The sequence below is a fragment of the Daucus carota genome, chromosome 6 (assembly GCF_001625215.2).
Source record: "Daucus carota subsp. sativus chromosome 6, DH1 v3.0, whole genome shotgun sequence".
In the NCBI taxonomy this organism is placed as follows: domain Eukaryota; kingdom Viridiplantae; phylum Streptophyta; class Magnoliopsida; order Apiales; family Apiaceae; genus Daucus; species Daucus carota.
The window spans coordinates 25,346,779-25,369,021 of NC_030386.2; the positions used below are offsets into that span (position 1 = coordinate 25,346,779).

The 22,243-nt window shown below is 34.6% G+C and overlaps 2 protein-coding genes across 4 annotated transcripts; one reads left to right on the forward strand and one right to left on the reverse strand.

Annotated features, from left to right (window-relative positions):
• Window positions 1-435: 435 nt before the first annotated feature.
• On the reverse strand, window positions 436-5,647 carry LOC108227300 (2-oxoglutarate-dependent dioxygenase 19). Its single transcript, XM_017402374.2, has 4 exons — window positions 5,252-5,647; window positions 1,927-2,162; window positions 965-1,292; window positions 436-873 (listed from the first exon to the last, which is right to left on the reverse strand). Exons 1-4 carry the CDS (start codon window positions 5,645-5,647, stop codon window positions 619-621), a joined length of 1,215 nt encoding a protein of 404 aa, XP_017257863.2. The 3' UTR covers window positions 436-618.
• Window positions 2,503-22,222, forward strand: LOC108227295 (F-box/LRR-repeat protein At5g63520). 3 transcript variants are annotated; one of them, XM_017402365.2, is made up of 14 exons: window positions 2,503-2,641; window positions 3,561-3,714; window positions 3,993-4,073; window positions 4,150-4,246; window positions 16,156-16,366; window positions 16,517-16,621; window positions 16,706-16,798; window positions 16,874-17,029; window positions 17,225-17,317; window positions 17,403-17,442; window positions 18,158-18,316; window positions 18,961-19,133; window positions 19,535-19,650; window positions 21,585-22,222. In XM_017402365.2, the coding sequence occupies exons 5-14, from the start codon at window positions 16,166-16,168 to the stop codon at window positions 22,039-22,041; spliced, it is 1,593 nt and encodes a 530-aa protein (XP_017257854.1). In that variant the 5' UTR covers window positions 2,503-2,641; window positions 3,561-3,714; window positions 3,993-4,073; window positions 4,150-4,246; window positions 16,156-16,165; the 3' UTR covers window positions 22,042-22,222. The 3 variants fall into 3 exon arrangements, with proteins under 3 accessions (XP_017257854.1, XP_017257856.1, XP_063935255.1); XM_017402367.2 differs by lacking the exon at window positions 3,993-4,073; XM_064079185.1 differs by lacking the exons at window positions 2,503-2,641; window positions 3,561-3,714; window positions 3,993-4,073; window positions 4,150-4,246 and adding an exon at window positions 5,214-5,352.
• The last annotated feature ends 21 nt before the right edge of the window (window positions 22,223-22,243 follow it).

Here is a 22,243-nt window from a genome sequence, read left to right on the forward strand (position 1 = left end):
GCTCGGTTCAGCTTTTGAACTGAGATGTAACGAGTGGTTAAATGGTCAATAGCTCATTCAAGTGAGGGTTCGTTATTGATTCATTTGATTTCAAAATAGGACTTGAAATTCAATCAATTTTAAATATGAGTAGTATAATACATAATACTGGATACAAATTATAACTTAGTGGATGATTTATATTTTTGTTATGTTTTTATGACGCAAATAATTTTTTTGTAATGTTACTGTCTGTGTTAGATTTTGGGGGACAATGTACAATTTTTGTCATGAATAAGCTTTAACTGTGCATCATAGTTTTTTCACAAATTTTACAACACATATATATCCCCACAGAACTCAGAAGTTTGAATACAAGTTCACATGTACTGTACCATCTCAGAAAAAAAATTTAGCCGCTCTGTTTGTCTTTTTGTGTGTATTCTTCTAAAATAATTATTTAAAAAAAATTGAAAAATTATTATAAAAATTATTACAGCATATTTAGAAGTGCCAGCTGAGCCGCTAGTGCCTACACACTTCACAGTAATCCAAATTATGGAGAAACATAGCAAAGAAACATCAGGCTCAGTGATAAGTGCCTTTATTTTTACAGTAACATTTTATTTTCTCTAGCATTCACTCCTTTTGTAGCCTGATCCGATCCAAGACAGACTTCTGATCAAGCTTGTTTCCTTGCTGCAGCTGCAGATACTCCTTGTATTTCATTGGAGTGTAGGCTGGTGGGTTGTTTGCACCATCGGTTAGACCAGGTGCTGGCCTGACAATGGTATCGAGAGACGGACCATTAGCTATGGCTAGCGATAGTCTTGTAGTCGCATTGTTCACAACTGCTCGATGCACTACACTCTTGTACCTCCCATTGCTCAGTATCTACCACAAATACAATTATGACAAAATTTAACTTGAAATTGTTGTGAATTAGTGTTGTATAAAATGAAGGCTATGGAAAATTTGTTTATACCTCGAGGTGATCACAAGTATTGACCAAAAATGAATTGGGAGGGGCTCTGACATTGACCCATTTTTCATTATGCAGCAGCTGCAACCCCCCTACACCGTTCTCTATGAGAATGTTCAGGAGGCCGTGATCAGAATGAGGCGGCATTCCTAGTGCAAGTTCAGGCTGGGGGCAAGGCGGGTAGAGATTTGCAACAAACACTTGTAAGCCGGATTCCAAATTTAAAACGTCGTGTATGTAGGACGCTTCCATTCCTAGGCTTACTGAAATTCCTCTTAGCAATTCCCCTGCAATTTCTTGGATTCTTTCAACATACTCCAGTGCAAGCTCACTGCATAACGTCATAAGTCATAACATAATCTATATTAAGGTAGGATCTACCAGTAGAACAGCTAATTTTATAATTAATCATTTTTAGTTTTGTCCTGATGTCCAGTTCATGATTATTAGAAAAAAACTCTCTTTCTCATCTTAAGGTTATCCACATGTGCAGAGCAAACTGCGGGCTTAGTAGAGAAGTACAATTAGAATTGTTCCCAACTTGATAAGATGTATTGCGGCTGTGGTTCTTGTTTGCAGCCCATGTAGATAAGGCTTCCAGATGCGTTGAACGTGACCACATATGTAAGCTTCAAACTTTTCACAGGTGCATTTTTGACAACTGCATTTTACCAAACTTCCCCCCTTGCATTATCACTCATGCATGCTTTATTGTCGTTTCTGATCAACAAGTGCAGGACATATAGACTATACTACAGAACAGGAAACTCGCATCTTTAAGGCTTACTATCTCAACACAGATTTTATAATTCCAGTTCTGATGATTAATTTATATGTTCTATTTGTGACCTTGTTGATGGCACTTGTACGTTTTGGCGAATATCTCTAATTCTTGTTGATGGAAGTTGAGTATTATAAAAATTAGTTAACAAGCAAGAAATAGTGCAAGGTGATGAACAGAGTACCTGAACCCTTTTGGTTTGTCAGGAAAATGAAAATCTGGATGCACAAGAACCTTTAGAAAGTCCCTCCAAAAGAAGATCGTCTCCTTGGCCGTGTTAAAACTAGTTCCGCACCTTATTGGATCCAGCACATCACTCCCTTCATACGCTTCCTTTTCTTCATCTGTTAAATTGAAAAATTCATAGCAACCCTCCATAACATTTTTCATCAAACTCTCTGATACACCATGGTTTATTACCTGAGAGACATGGATCAACAAGTTAAAGATTATGTAGAAGAGAGTATACTATTAGTATGATGGTGTAACTATTAGTTTACCAGGAAGAAACCCCAGTCTTGACATGCTTTAGAAAGATCAGGAAGGAGAGTATGCCCCGGTCGATAGGCCCCAAATTTTTCATTCTAATTACTTCTTATGAAGTTGCAATGAATGATGCAGAAAAGTGATACATTATAGTTGGAAATATATTGTGGTGGACGAGGTAAATTTATCTCTTTATTTTGTCCTCATATTTATCTTTTTCTTTTATGGTTATTTTCTGTGAATCTAACCTCACATTTTTATTGCTGGGACACATGCTCAAAAATTCTAAATGCAAATATTGAGAAAATTAAACCTTTTGACTGCTAAAAATAAGCTGCTGTCAACTGGGTGTCAACTGGGACACCTCTGCAGAACAACTTGGCACACCTTTGGTCATTGTTGAACTTTATTAGGTAATCTCATATTTATGTAATATCATTTTTCTGTTACAAATGTGTTCTTGAGTTAGATAAACTGGAGAAGGATGGTTTAGTAAACGCAAAATATGTAGTTTTTTTAACATCTATATATAGAATCTCGTGGGAAGTTCTACATTTCTCTTACCTTTTCGTTCAGAATAAGGACATTGAAGCTTTCATCATGGTAGGGCCTTTGAGTAGATATCAAAATTACTAGTGAGTATTAACAAGTTGTTCCTTAAATCTCTACTACCCCTGGCTTGGGGAAGGATATTACTAAAAAGCCAAAATGGGGATGTGGGGATCACACTGATGTTTTTTTTTGTTAGTTCTCTTTACCTTATGCATGAGTATATTATAGCATGTGCTCGAGTTGTATTATGTACTTTGTTATCGTTATAACTTGGAATAAATGGTAGATGTAAATTGATTTTTCCCCCACGAAACGACAATGCAAAATATGTCCTTTAATCCTTCGGGAAATGCAACAATAAAGTTGGGTAGGAAGAACTGAAGGAGAACGACAGTCACAAGTACAGTTGCATTAATATGGAATATATATATATATATATATATATATATATATATATATATGTACACACACACATACATACATACTCCCTTTGTCCCCCTCATTTCTTTACGTTACTTTTTGGCAAGTTTTTCAACACTCATTTAAATTATAGTTTCATAATATATTTTTAATTTTTTTTTGCTCTAAATAAAAATTTGATATATAAACTTTTATTCAAAAAAAGAAAATTTTGAAAAAAGATTATGGAACTATACTTTATGGGAGCCTCAAAATACATGCAAACAGTGAACGTAAACAACCTAGAGGGACGGAGGGAGTATATATATATTAGAAATTGTGTTTTGCCCATTTCACTATACTGCTTAAGGGTGATTTCAGGTGGTGGCAAAACTCCATGTTGTATTGCGTCTTTTCCACTTTCGAAGAATGAAGGATGTTGAAAAAAAGCTTTCTATGCCACTATGACAGAGTATCAAAAGAACTTATAGGAACATTTAGTTAACAGGACACCTGCTAAAGACAGTTGATACTGGTAAGAAAGTTAATGTCTTTGATTAGGAAATATGGATATCTAATATAAAAATGTGGAAATTAAAGAAAGTAAAAGCTTCACTTGACAGTCCTAGTGAGCTCATATGATTAGGTTATGTTGAGTTCAAATGAATTCTTCTCATTTTCATCTACTGTATTATGTTGGGAGAATGGCACTTTTATGATTAACTACACTTGTATATCTTACAAAAGTTACTTTACAGTATATTTAAAGTATTTGATGCTTAAGATAAAAATTTGCATGACATGGCTTTAAAGGGAGGCTTCAAAACTTAATGATTCAACGGCGGAAAATTTGTGCCCACCCTGACCTCTTAGAGTCGGCTTATGATGGTTCATGTATGTGTGCTAATGTTCATTAATGATCTCTAAATAGTCATCTCGCATAAGTCTAACTAACTTTTTATCTTCTCAGACTTCTGCCCGCTATAAAGCGGTGGACAGTGCAATATTCCAACGAATTTCAGTTGCTAGACAAATTGTTGGGAAAGCTATTAGCTCGCAAACACAAAGTACGTTTTTATTGCTTTTTTTTACTTTCAGCTTGTCTTCTGATTAGTAGTAATTTCGTGTTCTGGTTCTATTTTTTCAGAATAGGTTCCAATATTTTCATAGTGGACTAAGATTTTGGATATAAATCACATCTTCTAAATTTTCTTTATCTCTTTGTTTTATTATTTAGTCTGAGTCAAGGATTAAAAATATCATTACAAAAAATGTAACCTATTATTTTTTTTAAAAAAAAATTCCCATTTGCTTTGTGATCACATATTTATTTATTATTATATTTTACTATATAAGTTTTCTTTACTTAAAAAATATAACATATGTTATACTCCCTCCATCCCATTCAATTCTATACATTCACTATTTGACACGCACTTTGATTCTCCTATAAAATATGGTTCTGTAACTTATTTTTGAGATTTTCTTTTCCTAAAGTTAAATTTTATTTCAGGAAAAAAATAGTTAAAAATAAATTATAGATTTGTACTTTAGAAAAACATTAAAATGCGGGACGCTCCCCCTGCGTATACAACTCAAGGGGACGGAGGGAGTATAATAACTTATATTATAATATTTAATTAGGTGAGCGATAAATATTAAATAAAACATTATTTGTTTACTCCCTCCGTCGCAGGATGTTGTTTATGTTCACTGTTTGCACACATTTTAAGACTCCTATAAAGTATAGTTTCAAAATATTTTTTTAATTATTTTTTTTGAATGAAAGTTTAAACCTCAAACTTTAATTTGGGAAAAAAATAAAAAAATATTATGGAACTATACTTTATAGGACCTCAAAATGCGTGCCAAAAAGTAACATAAAGAACCTGCTGGTACAGAGGGAGTATTTTTCAATAAGGTAAATTATTTATTGTGCTTGACCTTTTTTATTTTTAAATAGAAGGTCTATTACTATACAAGTATATTCCTGAAAATATGTATATTTCCTGAAAATATTGTGCAATCGACTCTGTAGACTCGCTAGACCTATATGCAGGGGGAAGGGGAACCAAATCTATAGGTTTCCTCGGCTGACGACCAATGTAAGCCTGAAAAGGACCAACTCCTGTAGACCTATTAACAGAGTTATTATACGCAAACTCGGCCGTAGGTAAAACCCTATCCCATGAAGACGCATGTTCACCTACAAGACACCTAATTAAATCACCTAGACTCCTATTAACGATCTCAGTCTGTCCATTGGTCTGGGGATGATAGGCTGTAGAGAACTTAAGACTAGTACCGAGTAATTTCCATAGAGTCCTCCAGAAATAACTCACAAACTTAACATCTCTGTCAGATACTATACTCAAAGGAACACCATGTATCCTCACTATCTCACTAAAGAAGATCGAGGCAATATGAGCAGCATTGTCAGTCTTGCTGCACGGAATAAAATGAGCCATCTTAGTGAAATGATCAACTACAACAAAGACCGAATCATGACTCTTACGAGTCCTGGGCAATCCTAAAACAAAGTCCATGCTAACATCTTCCCATGGAACATGGGGAACTGGAAGAGGAGTGTATAAACCTGTATTTTGTTTCCTACCCTTAGCCGTTTGGCAAGTACGACACTCTACGACTATACGAGCAACATCCTCTTCAAACTAGGCCAAAAGAACCTATCCTCAACAATAGCAATGGTGTTATCTCGACCAAAGTGACCAGCTAAACCTCCCGCATGTAACTCTCTCACGAAATACTCTCTCAAAGATGTATTAGGAAGACACAAATGGATCCCGCGAAATAAGTATCCATCGTGAATACAATAATCCATGGAAGATGGTGAACTAGGATCCTGTAAGCTAGCATAAATATGTCCAAAGTCGTGACACGAAGGATAGTCCTGAATCATATGTGTGAATCCTACGACCTCGACACTCATAGTGTTGAGAATAAGGGTCACTCTACTAAGTGCGTCAGCAACTTTATTCTCGGTACCTTTGCAATGTCTGAGTACAAAGGTGTACTCCTGAACAAACTCAAACCACTTGGCGTGTCTATGATTTAGCTTTTTCTGGGAGTTGATATATTGAAGTGCCTGGTGATCAGAATAAAGAACAAACTCCTTGGGCAACAGATAATGCCGCCAATACCTAAGCGCTTGAACTACAACATAAAACTCCCTATCATAGGTGGTATACTTCTTCTTGGCCTCGTTAAGCTTTTCACTGAAAAAAGCTATAGGATGGCCACCTTGACTTAACACACCACCTATTCCCAATCCCGAAGCATCACATGTGAACTCAAACACCTTACCAAAAGCTGGTAAAACGAGAACTGGAGCATGGGTCAACCTCTCCTTAATCTCACCAAAGGCTTTCACAGCCGATTTAGACCACACAAACTCCCCTTTCTTCATACTATCAGTGATGGGAGTCATGATGGTAGCGAAACCCCTAATGAAACGCCTATCGAATGTAGCTAATCCATGAAAACTACGAACCTCATGGATAGTCGAAGGCTCTGGCCATTCTCGAATTGCCTTTACCTTCTCTGGGTCTGTAGAAACTCCATCCTTGGAGACTACAAATCCAAGGAATATGACTGAATGTTGCACAAAAGAGCACTTTTTCAAGTTCACATACAACTTCTCATTTAAGAGAAGTGTTAGAACCTGATCCAAGTGTGACAAGTGCTCCTCCCGTGTGAGACTGTAGACGAGGATATCATCAAAATACACTACAACGAATTTGCCAATAACCGGACGAAGCACTTGGTTCATGACTCTCTTGAATGTGCAGGGCGCATTGGATAGCCCAAAAGGCAGAACTAACCATTCATAAAGTCCATCGGCCGTCTTAAAGACAGTTTTCCATTCCTCTCCTTCCCTAACACGAATCTGATGATATCCACTCCGTAAGTCGATCTTAGTAAAATACTGAGCTCCAACAATCATGTCTAACATGTCATCAAGTCTAGGAATGGGAAACCTATACTTGAAAGTGATCTTGTTGATAGCTCGACTGTCGCAACACATCCTCAGACTACCATCTGCCTTAGGTGTGAACAAGGCTGGTACTGCACATCGGCCAAGACTCTCTCGCACAAATCCTTTCCTAAGCAATTCATCTACTTGTCGCCTCATCTCAATCTGCTCAAAAGGATTCATCCTATAGTGTGGTAGGTTAGGTAAAGAGGATTCGGGGATAAAGTCTATAGCATGCTGGATATCTATGAGAGGTGGCAATCCCTCAGGCAGCTCACTGGGCATGATATTAACAAATTCGTCAAGAATTTGTTGAACATCACTAGGAATCTCAATACCACCCATGTCACGAATGTCTCTCGCCTCTCTAGAAACTAGCATGTACACAACCTTTGACTCTAAAGCACATGTCTCGAATTCCTTCCTCTTCAAAAAATGGAGAGATTTAATCGGTTGTGTAGGAGCGCTATTTGCCTTTGCATCACTCTTAACAGTCTCACGTGGTCTACTAGGAAGCAATGTGATCTTCCCATTGTGTGTAAACACATATGTGTTATGTCTACCATAGTGAGTCACACTACGGTCATACAACCAAGGTCGTCCTAAAAGAATATGAGAAACATCCATGGGGTGGACATTGCACCATATACTCTCCTCATAGCCCTCGAGATGTATCGGAACAAGACACTTGTGTGTCACATGAATAGATGTCTTGTTGACCCAGGCTACACTATAAGGATGAGGATGTGGCTCCACTTTTAACTTTGATCGAGCAACTGCAGATTGTGCAACCACATTTAAACAACTCCCCCCCATCGATAATGACCTTTGACGTTACTCCGTCAACTCTACTAAAGGTGTGAAATATGGAAGTCCTCTTCTAATCATCCTCTTTCGAGTTGGTAAACAAGCATCGCATAACACCTACATGTCTTTCTGTCTCCTCTAGGTCTCGCAAAGCGTCCTCATCATCGGTGTTATGGGCTCTCTCTAGGTCACTCTCGAACAACTCATCATCCTCTCCATAGTTCTCAAGAAGATTTAATCTTTTCTTTGGACACTCGAAAGACTTATGTCCGGGCTCGTGACACGTAAAACATGTCTTCGTGTTTTTAAATCGAGAGGATGACCCTGGAGTCTGAGCTCTCGCAGGGTCTCTAGTAGGAACACTCGTACTACTACTAGCTCCCTGAGATGTGGGGATAGTCTAACTCTGTGGTAGAGCTCGACTCATAGGCTGCCTTGAATAGGATAGCCCTCTCTGTTGGGTGAATTCCTTGAGTCGATACTCATGCTCTAATGCGACCTGAAAAATGTCATCAATAGTGTTGATTTGAGTATTCATCATTTGTCGTTTGAGCTGAGGTCGTAACCCATTTTTGAATTTAATAATGCTCATACGAGTACTCTCTTTAAGCTCGCATCTTCATCTCAGCCCAATGCCTAACCGGAGGCTGTCTCGTACGCTCTAGGTCTCTCTCAATACTACCCCAAAAGATGTTAGCTTGCTTTACAAGCTTCATTTTGGCGAATCTTACCATACGCTCGTCACTCATCATATGCCAATCAAAGAATTTATCCATACTGGATAACCAATCAGAGAAAACATTGGGATCAAATCTCCCATCAAACTCTGGGGCATCTATCTTAATTTTGAGCACATCATCTCTTCCCTCATACCTATCATGATTTCTATAATTACGGTATCCTTCGTCTCGACACTCATTATAATCATAATGATCGTCATATTCAGGTGGATCGTTCCTATAATTGTCATGATGTCTAGGGGGTCCCCTTTGATTTCTACCTCCCCCATGTCCTCCCATATGTCAAGGAATAATAGCCTCAACATTTTGACGTCGAGGTGGAACTATATCTCTATGGACATCGTCAATGTTTGGTTCAACATTTAGATTCCTAGCGTTGTTTGCAATCTCTAAAGCCTCGACTCGATTACTTAAGCTATCAAACTTATCATTCATAGACGTTGTGAGGACTTGGATACTTTGTAACAATTGAGCTAAAGTTGGCTCTGGAGGTTCATGAGGTGGGTCTTGTGAGTTGTTATCGGTTCCGCTACGAGTGATGACCATGATATGACTAAATGCACAGCTGAGATACGATAGAAATTTAAAGTAAACAACTATATTATAGTCGACCACTAATGCTATCACTAGTTCTGGAAATATAATAAAGAAGACATGTATATGCAACTAACATGGAATATTGTGCAAACTAAGCAAACAAAGTCATGCAAATGTAAAAGAAGGCTAAATACCAAACTATGAATTAAAATTCCTAACACATGAATATTAAGTCCTAGAATTAAAATGTAAATCTTTTTTTTTAAATCAACCAAACTGATATTAGATGCAGTGGTGGGTATTTAGATAAAACTCATAATATGAACATGGTTAAATTAGCAAGGACAGGAAAAAAAAACAAAGTGGATTGCTGGATTTTGGGAAAGAAAATGGTTGATAGTGATGTCAAGAACATGAAAGTCGAACAAATATGATTAAGACTACTAGAATATCCAAACAGGGTATAGGTTACCTCCCTTGTTTCGTTTCAGCACAACGAAGAATGTGTCGTGTAGATGTCCAGTGAAATGAACAGCCATAGCACAATAAAGTTCTGTTGCAGGACGGCAGTGATGACTCAATGATCTTCTCAGATTGTTATATCCTTGCAGCCCCTCTCTATTTCTTCCTTTGCCAGACCTATTCTCCTTTCTGCTTTGGTGAGCAATCGTGGGTATGACGCTTGTTTCAAATTAGTGAGTGTATTTATGGTGCTGTGAGAACTGAAACCGAGTGTTTAAAGGGTTTTAAAAGATAAGAAAGGTGCAGTTTTGTAGGTTCCTGGGCAGCACCTGAAGTGGTGGAATTTGGTGGTGCCACGGTGGTGACACTAGGGTGCTATGTGACTGATTTTTAGTAAAGACGAACAGTATTCAGTGACTGAAAGTAGGTCTGTGGATTATGTAGCAATGGTCAGGTTTGGATAGAAATCATGGTGAATATAACAGCGGATGAATAGAATGTATATGACAGCGGATGAACAGTAACAGTATGATGACCTTTAACAATGATAACAACCAGAATTTTAGCTCTAATGCCAATTTGACGCAACATAATTATAAGAATAAGATAACAATAAAAAGATTATGATAAACACAATTAGAACAGTGATTATAAACCCTCAGGAGATTGAACCGCAGAACAATCTCTACCCCAAGCTATTCCCAAATTGATACATTATCAATATTCAGAGAAGAGTTTTATATATAGTCAAAGTCTGCCTTCATAAGAAGCTGATACAGGGGTATATATAGGCTGTTTACAAACCCAAACAGCTGGGTAAAATAATAGTACAGCTCCCAACTACTTATTAAATGTTCTAGCTGTAGCTACTAAGAACTAGATGATACAAAGTCAAGTACACAATTGAAATAATACTACTGATAATAACTTTCCCCACTGTTAAGTCAAGATTAAACTCAAACAGGATACACACTACTACTGATCCCTATCAACAACACATGACAAAATGATTTTCTATTGTATAGAAACAATATCTAGATAAAGTTAACTAGAACATAGTTAAAACTTTACTCTCTTATTATCCACATAATACATAAAAATTATATGAAAATAAATAAAACAATTGAACCATGATTAATTAGAGCATGTCCGTGCCTCGCACGGGCTATGAAGCTAGTTTTTAAAAATTAGAGAAGATTGTAATTGGGGTGCCCATGGTTTCATAACCCAACATAAAAAAAAAATTGGGTTAATAATCATCTAACCCAAATCTAATAAGTCGGTTAGGGATTTTGATTATCTTTTGTCCAGCCCAACCGAACCTGTAATATAATATGGGCTGGGCTCCTATATATTATATTATCTTACCTTACTGGACTAACATTAGTATTTTACTGGATTAATACTTAATAACATTTAAGCTAAACCACTAGACAAATATATCTCTTAACAGAAAAAAACCCTAAAAAAATTTAGAAACATATCGCGGCATCACATTTGAGGACTAAGGAGTGAAGAGCGATATAATAGGCGAATATCAATCCATCATCATTTCCGTTCCTTCTTCGATTTCATCAATCAATTGAGGTGGTATTTCTTTCCTTCTTCATGTTTTTAGGCAATCAATTCTTTCCTTCTACGTATAGCCGGTTGTATCTTACTATGTATATACGTCGATTTCATGAAATAAAATTTTATTTATCTATGTGCAATGACTTGTATAGTGTATCTCTGTAGATCTACAATTATATATATGCTTAGTTGATTGATTTTTGTCTTTAGACCTCACAAATCGTTCGTGTTATTTACTTTCATGTCATGTATTTTCGTGTCCTGTGTCAAGTGAATCTCATATCCAACCCGTTTAGAATTCGTGTACCAAACGCAAACCCATATCTATTTCGAAACGCGTCATGTATTTTTTCTGTATTTTTCGTGTACATAATTTAATGTAAGTATAATAATAAAATTTAGTTAAAGTATATTTTAATACATTTTTATGTGTTATGTTATTAAATATATATTAAATCTTTATATTTGCATATGATTCCGTAATATATATATATATATATATATATATATATATATATTCTACATGAAAATATGCTTATTTATTTAGATATATATATTTATATCGTGTACATTAGTATTGTGTCAAAAATTGACGGATCTATCTGTCATGTATTTCTGTGTTTTTTAGTATATTGTTAAGTAAATTGACTTGTTTGACTGTCACGAGACTCACACTTAGACACCTCACAATTTATGAGGTTATATTTTGAATATAATAAATTATATTTTCTATATAAAATATGTCATAAAAATTGAATTTGAATTATATTATAATATTTATTTATTTATTCGTGAACCTCGTGACGTGTCGTGTTCTCGAGGGGTAAACATAAATTTGACAATACATCTCGATCGTGTATTTCGTGTTCTTCGTGTATTTTACGTGTTGTGTACTCAAAATGCAAACACAAATACTAAATTTTCGTGTCGTGTAAAAAATTGTCGTGTCTAGTTGTCTTGTTGTGAATTGAGTCATTTGTTTTTCACAATAAAAATTATAGAGAATCTAATTTGTTCAACACCAAAAAACACACATAATTCCCCTTCCTCGAAGCACCATTCCAATACCCATGCCAAATACAACACCAAATTCCACCTAAAGTCAACCCCAAACTTTAGATATAGTATTGTTGTAGAAAGCACACTATTTTAATATTGTCTAAGTGCTTGACTGGATTATTTAGATGAACTTAAGATATTTTACTATCATAGTAGAACTTTGATATATTCACTAAATTTTACGTTTTGTTTCAAATACACATTTATTTTTAAATATTTTGTTTTTAAAATATTATTATCGGAAATGAAAATTTTACACTAATTAATTATGGTAATGAAAATATCATATATTAAGCAAGATGACAAACACAATAGGTGGTTGTTCACTTTGTTATCTATAAAAAAAATTAAAAGATTGTCTTAGTTTTAAGGGCAAATTAATTTTAACGTCCCTGAAGTTTTGGCACTTTTTTCTCTAGGTCCCTGGTCTATAAATAAAAATAGATAAGTAATTGAACTTTTGAATTTTTCCTATTAAAGTCCTTCTTTTAAATTTTTATGAACGTCCGTTACGTTTTGCTGATGTGGCAAATTTACAAATAAGTCGAAAATACATTTATTCTTCCCTCCCCCTCATGCTCTCCAAAACTCACCCTTCTTCCCCATTTCTCCTCTCTCTCACTCCTCGTTCATTCTTCACCACCGCTGCCAACCGGAAAGTTTTCCGGCGGTCTGCCGCCCCTCCCGCTCTCTCTCCCCCTCCCCCTCCCCCTCCCCCTCTCTCCAGACTCCGCCATGGTTGGCGGTTTTACCGACCCTCGACACCATTACCCACAAGGGCCACAACAACCTCATCACAATCACAACACACAGCTCATCTTCCTCGCCTGTTGTACTCCCCCCCCTCCTTCGGCACTTTCTTCCTCCGCGAGAACCCCGTCGTCGCAGTCGACGGTGGCTCCCTCGCCTCCCTCCTTTCACCGTTTCTTCCCTCCCTGACCTTCCTCCGTTTAACACCACCGGGAGCCTCCGTCGTCACCGACGAGAGCTCCGACCAGCTCCACTCTTCCCCTTCTTTCCAACACAACTTAACTTCACAAATTCATCAATACTTTGATTACATATGAATTCTCAGATTCAATTTAAATCCCTAGCCCTAGCCTGTTCATATTTGGGGAAAACAAAATTCTGTTGTGACGAGTCATCTATTATTGGGGATAAATACCAAGTAGGTCACTCATTTCGTCCAAATGTATCAATTGAGTCACTGATTCCCAAATTGACTCAAATGAGGCACTCATTAAAAAAATTTGTATAAAAAATATCACTCTATCGTTAGTCGAAATTTTGAAAGTATTATATATTGAGTTTCGCACATTTTTTATGAATGGTATTACATCTAAATGAAAGATTCTGAGTTCCAGTATTTTAGATAATATTTTTACATTTTTAAAAATTTATCTCCTATTTATTTTTATTTAAATCGAATAAAACAATCAGAAAAATAATAATAAATTGTTGATAAAATTTTAAAAATCTAAAAATATTAGCGAAAATAGTAGAATTCAGAATCTTTCATTTGGATGTAATACCATTCATAAAAAATATGCGAAACTCAATATATAATACTTTCAAAATTTCGACTAACGATAAAGTGATATTTTTGATACAAATTTTTCTAATGAGTGCCTCATTTGAGTCAATTTGGGAATCAGTGACTCAATTGATACATTTGGACGAAACGAGTGACCAACTTGATATTTATCCCTCTATTATTGTTTTAATTTTAATTTTTTGTGTTTGCCATGTAAACATTGACTAACAGATGTTAGTTGACTTTTAACGGAAGGATCCGATTCAGAAAAGTTTGAAAGTTTAAGGATTGTATTATTACAAAAAATAGGATAGGGACCTAGATAATAAATAGCCTATAGTTGAGGGACGTGAGAAATTATCCCTAGTTTTAATAACATAGATGTCAAAGAAAGGACCCACAAATTAATGAGCAATTATATTTATGAACTCGTATTAGTTTATTTTATTAAAAAATAATAAATTAAATTAAATAATATCATGTATATCGTAAAAAAAATATAGGTTCTAGCATTTACCCCTTGGGGGAATATTAAGATATTGGCGTCCGGAGCCCATCCGACGTGATCTACAATACTCCATCATGTATTCTGCCGGGTTATTCTCGTTGGGGGGCTTGAGGTGATCACGATTCTAGTTGAAGGCCCTCCGGGGTAGTATGAAGAATGATAGCATATCTTGATCATGTGTTGTGGTGGGTTATCCTCATTGGGGGAAAGAGATGATCATATGTCCCGGTAATTTAGGGGGAGACCTTGCCTTACACTTTGGTAGGTTATTTTCATCGGGGGTAAGGACTTGTCCATACACATTAAGGAATGATCACGGCTACACCATGCGCCTCCTTCCAAGATAAAAAAAAGTAGCAGTAAGTGTTACCTCCAATAATTAAGGATAATGCTGAATTCGTGACGTATTTAGATTAGGAGCGAGGTATTGTGTCTCATGTCAAGGCCCTTGATGGTGTGGGCTCTCCCTCCGAATATATCGGAGCCGTCTTAGTAGAAGACTCGTCCAGGCCATGGGCCACCGTCTTGGCTATGGGCTCATCCAAGGAACCTTGTTCCTAATCGACTTAGGTTTTTTGGCATGAAAGAACTATGTATGGCTTGAACCCTATTATTACAGGGTACGTAGGCACATTGAAGAGATCGATAGTTGAGAGCAAGGAATCAACCTACAATCCCTTTAATCTCGGCCACCCATAAACACACAATCACCAGACTCTGACAACAAAATCAGAGTCACATATCTTGATTCCAGTCACAAATCTTATCTTTGTTGATTACCAAATTTCACAAATCTCTCAGTCACAAACCTTATCTTTGTTGATTACCAAATTTCACAAAACTGTCAAACACCAGATTCCAAATAGGCTGCTAGGTATTTTAATTTTTGTACTAGGTATTTTAATTTTTGTAATATTCACATGAATATAATTACTTGTTTTTTTCAGTTTTGTAATATTCACATTAATATAATTGTTACGAATATCATTTCTGTTGATTACCAAATAGGCTGCTAATTTTTTCAATTTTTGTAATATTCATATTAATATAATTAATATTTCTCGTTTAATTCCATTAGATAATAAAATTTCTCATTGGTGACCTAGATCGAGTCGTTGTGAGGAGGAGACGGCGGCACACGTGTGTGCCCGCACGAGGCACATGATAATATCTTGCACACCCACATAACAGTGCACTAAACTTCATGTGATATCTATAAAACCACCAACCTATCATTATCAAATCGATGTGGTATTTGAGTTTTTTACAACTCAAACAGCCACATAACTCATTTCATTTCAGACTGGTCATTTCAACTAAATTTATTTATGAATTTCATGAAGAAAATGTCCAATCCCAAACATAAAATTTAAGTCCTTATACCAATAAACAGCTTCCAATTATTAATTTCTTAAATTTTATCAAGAACATATTGAAAATATGACTCAAATTTTCATTTTCTAACCAAACTTACTTCAATACAGTTTATTGTAGTGAATTACTTAAACATTTTGAATAGGTGCGGTTGTCCTTTAGCAAAAGACACATAATCTGACGTCAGGTCACGTATTAAGAAGTGAACTAAACAGAATAATAAACAATTAAAAAAAGAAAATAAACAATTACATGAAATAAACGGTAATCTTTTTTTGCTAAATGAAATAATAAGTTGTAATCTATTAGATGAATAGTTAGCTGATAGTCGGAGTGGCACTCGAGAGTCTAGATTAGCATTTTCCTTAATTCTTGCTTGGATGTAACAGTGTAGCAAAGATGGCAAGGAAAGAGGGCAAAATGAATGTCAGCAGCATCGATGCCTTAGGTGATGATCTTCTCCGAAACGTGCTCAGCAGATTACCTTCCTCTTCTTTCGCATTTGCTGCCTGCGTTAGCCGCTATTGGAATCATGTCTGTGACACTGTCCTCTGCACTCCCAAACTCTCCTCTGCTCTCTCTAGCAATCCTTCTCTCCAGGTACCTCTCTCTCTCTCTCTCTCTAATATATATTATCTAAATTGCATAATTAGCGATTAAGCAAATGACGTTTTCGTGTGTAATTTATATGGTGATCCTTTTTATATGGTTTGTACCGGATATGACTTTATTATTTTGAAACTGGTTTAGGAAGCAGTTGAAGAGGTGTTCAACAAGGTATTTGCAGAGCTGATTCGACCTCATTTTGCAATTGTAACCGTCACTTCTCCCGATTTAGAAGAGGCTCGTCAGTTGGTATGGCTATTTCTAGGCTGCATATAGTTGACTTTACGATAATTCGTTATGTACTTGGATGATGGACAACTTGTTATTGTGCAGATTACTAAGAAGTTAGGATCAACCATTCCAATCATTTACACAGCACCTACTGGACTAATTGGAAGGGATGCTGTTACGAATGAATTTAAAGAGGTCTAATATAATTTCGAAATTGTTTTTTATTGAATTTTGTTGGTATTCTTATGTTACATGTACTCCTTGTTTCAGCTTCAGTGGCAAGTATATTTTGATCGAAATTATTCGTATTCGGTCAGTTTTGATGATGATGACAGTGCTGTCCGTCAGAGGCGAGTCATTTGTTTGACTGTTGGTTTTTTACCGGGATTGAAAGTTGCAGCAGTCCCACTCTTTCAGTCAAAGATGGTAACACCGCATTTCATTAGAAGGGGTTAAATTCTGTGTTTGTTCCATTTCTTCTTCTAAGACTAACTTGTAACATCCAATAACTGTGTTACTGGGTGGAATACCTGAATTATAATTTTTATATAGATTAAATATCGAAAGTATGTTGTATAACTTTATGTTTTGAAGATTAATTTTAGCATGTTTAATTTGTAGGTTCCATTTGTGGATGAATTTTTGGAAGATATTAGTGAATGCGTTACATCTGTTTCAGGATGCAAGGCACCAATTGGGATGATATTATTTACAGTAAGTTGATATACTTCGACATTAGTAATTAATTACTTAAAAGGTCACACACATATATGTTCTTACTTCTAAAATGTGGTCATAGGATGAGAGTATGGATTCAGATAATCTTCTGCGAAAAATGGGTGAGTTTTAAATATTTTTAGTTTGCAGAAGTTTTTTTCATTTGATATGTTATAGACTTGTGCCTTTTTTGTGTGTTCATATCTGATCTGCTTAAGATATATATATACTGATGTTGAAAGTGTACAGTGTTCATTAGTTTACTTCTAATACTCTTTGAATCGACAAGTTCAATTAATTTTCGGATTTTTTTTTATACTTACTAGGGAACAGGAACCAAGGAAGAAATTATATTCATTAAACATATCATACAACACTAGGGATATTTTATATTCATCCTCTTTGGGTGTTTATTCTCTTCTTCACTTCAGCTCTAAATTTTTTTTTTATCATATGTACTAAGGGTTTTTTACTTTAATGTAATTACATATAATGAGACGTAATAGATGTGTTTTTGGTGAGCAGTTGATTGGATAAAGCTTCTTGTCCTTTATACTAAGTTAAGATTACCTGATTATTAAATTGTGTTACTCTCCCGTTTCGTTTTTATTGTTCCCTATCAAAATCCACCTTCTATTAAATCATAATAAATAAGTTATATATTATCAAATATTTATATTCCCCCCACCCCACTCTCACTGTTTTAGACTCTCTCAGCTTAAATTTATTGCTCGAGCATTTTCCACATTGACAAACCCATATAAAATTATTTATTCTGTTAATTAGACATACAATTTTATTCATATTTCTTTTTGAGTTATATTTGCATTTGTGCAGATTATTCCATGTCTCCAGAGACTGTCATTGTTGGTGATCGCTGTGGAGAGTTTTTATGTGGAAATGATTCTATGAACAAGAGATCTAAGAGAAAAAGGCAACCTCTTTTTATGGTTGCTGTTGCCCTACTATTCATGCAAGATCCGAATAAGCCTCCTGGTACAGCCTATATATAATACTTCAACCAGTTAAATATTTACATATGTTGAAGTTCAGGGATTCATAGACTTGTACCTGATAAGGAAATTCTAGTCCATCAATAACTGACTGATTGAAAAATTCATCGTGTAATCATGTTTGTGCAGTTTGTTTCTTAAGTTGATTTACTGATTGTTTTGCACATCTTATAAAATGAAATGGTATATTAGGTTGATAATCCATGAAGTGCTGGTAAGAGTTGCGAGGAATAAATCAAATAAGATACTTTCTTAAATATCAACTTAGACCATAATTGTTGGTTTCTGTCGTGATTTTTACACTTACAACACTCAATCGAACTCTGCCTTTAAGCATTTAGTTGCTCTCAATAAAAGCTTTGTATATAGTACATATATATTCCAATGGAAGTTCAAGAATAGTACAATGGTTTTGTTTTGTAATGTAGTGATGTAGTGATTACATTACCCATGTGTGATTTGTGTTTCCAGTTTTCTATGACACTATAATTTTTTTCTCCCTGAACTATCAGTCTGTAGTTTGTATGAATATTATATTGACTATATATTTAAAAGTGTTGTTCTATTTATTGTTCTAGTTTACTCATTAGTTTTTAAAATTGTGCTCTTTTTTCTGGGCTTGAGCAGGCATAGGTGATATTAAGCTGCATGCTGCTTTATCTGCTGGCTTAGTACCTGTAGGTCACAAATATGAAGTGACTTCTGTAAATGAAAGCAGTGTTTATTGGACAAAACTCACTGCGAGAAGAGAAAATTCAGATCAGAACCTTGATGAGCAAACTGTTCGGAACATTTTCGGAGTATATCTCTTTCTTGATGATAATTTCAGAGCCATTATACTGTAATTTTGTTAGTTAATTTTTATGACAATATGGTTTGCATGTTAAATAATATTCTCATTGCTAGATATTTATCTAGAAGTGCTTCATTGTAATTCACTTTTTTTATATATTTTCAGATAGTTGATGCTTTTGTCTAGGGTTAGTACTTAATATCTTAGTTTGAATTGAACTTCTCCGATATACTCTTTTTGGAAAATTAGGATCGAGAACCTAACTTTTGCGTGTCTATAATGGTGATTATTATAGTTCTCCTTCAGATTAAACATGATTTATACCTTTCTCATTTGGATATTTCTAGCCTATCAAGTTCGTCTTTTGGTTATATGCTATATTTTATAAGATTGCTGGTTCTGTGGCAGATTGGAAATCGACTTCTATTTGATGCTTATATAGGGATTGTGAAGAAAAGAAAGGACATTGCTGGGTTTGAAGAAGTAAATTGGTTATCATCCCAAATATTTCATGCAGTCCACGGGTATTTTTCTAAACTTTCTCTGTTTTTATAATTCTACGTGTTTAAAATATTTTGGTGACCATATGATCTATAACGTTTTTATTAATAATGTCTTCTTATATATTCATGAAATTAATATTTTTATTAAAAATTTGAAAGTAAATTTATTTAGCCGATTGAGAAAAGAGCGAGGTATGAGTCAATTATATATTAAAATTAAATATTAATATATTATATAATATTTTCTAAACAAAACACAAGTAATTATATTATAATTGGAGACAGCACTGTAGTATGCTACGTAAATTAAAATCCAATTAAATTAATTACACACACACATATATATATATATAATTTAACTTGATATGATAATTTTTTATTTAACTATTATCTTTCGGTATTCAAAATTCAATTTAAAATTCGGAATAAATTATTTAATAAATATTAAATATTTTTAAAATTAGTAAAAATTATGTAAATATTAAAAATGTAGAGTTCATTAAATTTTAGAGACAATGCATTAATTTTCTTAGATTAATTGAAATAGGACTATTTTGAAAACTTAGGAGTGAATCATGTTGCACGTTGCATATATGAATTATAAACAGTATAAATTCAATATATTCAGTTATTAAGTATGACCATATATTCAATCTGAATTTTATGATTTATAATTTAATTTCGATGTTAACTATATAATATAATCAATATTTTAAATATTAAATTTATGAAAAATCAAATGTCTGAAATTAATATGATTATACTTTGTTGAATTTAATTCATTTTGTTGAATTTAATAATCAGATTGTATATATATATATATTACGTTTTATAAAAATATTTATAAGATTCAAAATTTCTCATTATATTCTTTTTCAACATAAAATTATTTATTGTTCAAAAAGTGCAACATATTTTTCCATTTCTAGGTTGTAGTATGTTCAGTTTTAACTCCTCTTGCTACCACTGAATATATTTTAGAAGAAAATTTGAGAAAAATATACAAATATAATATTTTTCCCATATTCTTAGAACTATTTTTATTATTAAATATGCTAATTATTATTTCTCTGTCTCATCCAATTATTACATTCACATTTTAAAGATAAATATGGAAAAGAAATTTTTAAGAAATTTATTATTTTGTAATCAAATATGGATGTATATATAATAATTAAAGATACATGGAATAAGTTAGATGCATGTATAGAATTTTTTTGCTCATGTATAGCATTTATTGGCAAAGGTGTGAGAAAGTGACACGTGGACAATAAATAAGTGAGAGGTGTTTTAGTAATAATACTCCCTCCGTTTCAATTTACATGTAAAAAAATTTGTTTCAATTTAGTTATCCATTTCACTTCAAGTTTCAATGTAAAATTATATTTACAAAGTCAATTCTACTTCCCATGTCTCTTATTTATATTTCTCAGATCAATCTCATTCCACATATTAAGGTCATTTAATGTAATTAATTTATAAACATATTTTTTTTTAAACTGTGTGATTTCGAAAGTAGACATCTAATTTGAAACGGTGTGGTGGGAAGATAAGTTAAGAGCCAAGTTGTGGCTTTAAAAGAGAGGAGGGAGAATGGGCTCTTTGAAGAGTCTCTTCGAGCTCTAATTTATGCATGGCTTCACTTAAGAGCTTGAATAAAGAGCCTCTTGGATATGCTCTTAGACGCTAGACCAGTAGGTAAGCGTCAGTTCATCTCATTTAATTACGCAAAGCACATGAACATGAAAGGGTTAAGTGCTGAGTTGTTTTCTTGTGTTGGCATTGAACTGTTCAATCACTTCTTAAATGTCATTCCCTTCCAAATATTATTACAAATGCTTGAATTCTATCAATATTTTACTAGCAACGTCTACCATGTCATGGATATTATGTTGACGGGCCTGTAGTTTTTGCAAGTGTTTGAACTGAAGTGTATCATTTGTTTGTTTTCCTAGGGTTGACAAGGAGGACCTGGTTGTTGATAGTGGTGCTGATATTGAAACTGGTGATTGTTTCCGTTTCTTTAAGGCAGATTCTCATATGACATCTTCTTCTCTTAGACAAGTCTCCGACAAATTTAGAGATTTGAAGATAAGTTGTGATGTCGGGAATTCTGATCGTCAGAGGATTAGACCTGCTAATAGCGAAAAAATGACAATCTTTGGTGGCATTATATTTTCTTGCACCAGGCGTGGCAAGCCACTTGGAAAAGCTAAATTAGGAAGCTCTCCTTTCTTGGAGAATTTTCCTGATGTCCCATTGGCTGGATCATTCTGTATTGGAGAAATATGTCGCGGGGATTCAAGTTCATATGGTCAGCTATCTGAAGAAGGTTCTCACCGGTGCTGCCTGCATTACAACAGCAGTGTTTATCTACTCATGTCCTACACTCCATCTTCGCAGGGAAGCTAGCAGTTTTTGTTTTAGAGTACTATAAAACCACCTCAAGATGATTTCCCTTTATTTGTTCTTGACTTGTTAAATGTTATCCTATGGGTTTGTGTCCTTGTGGGCAATGCGCTACATAAATTTTGATTTAAACTAGGTAAAACTTGCGCAAATTTGAATTTATGAAAAACTTAATTATGGTGCAGATGCAATAGGAGTCTCAAGG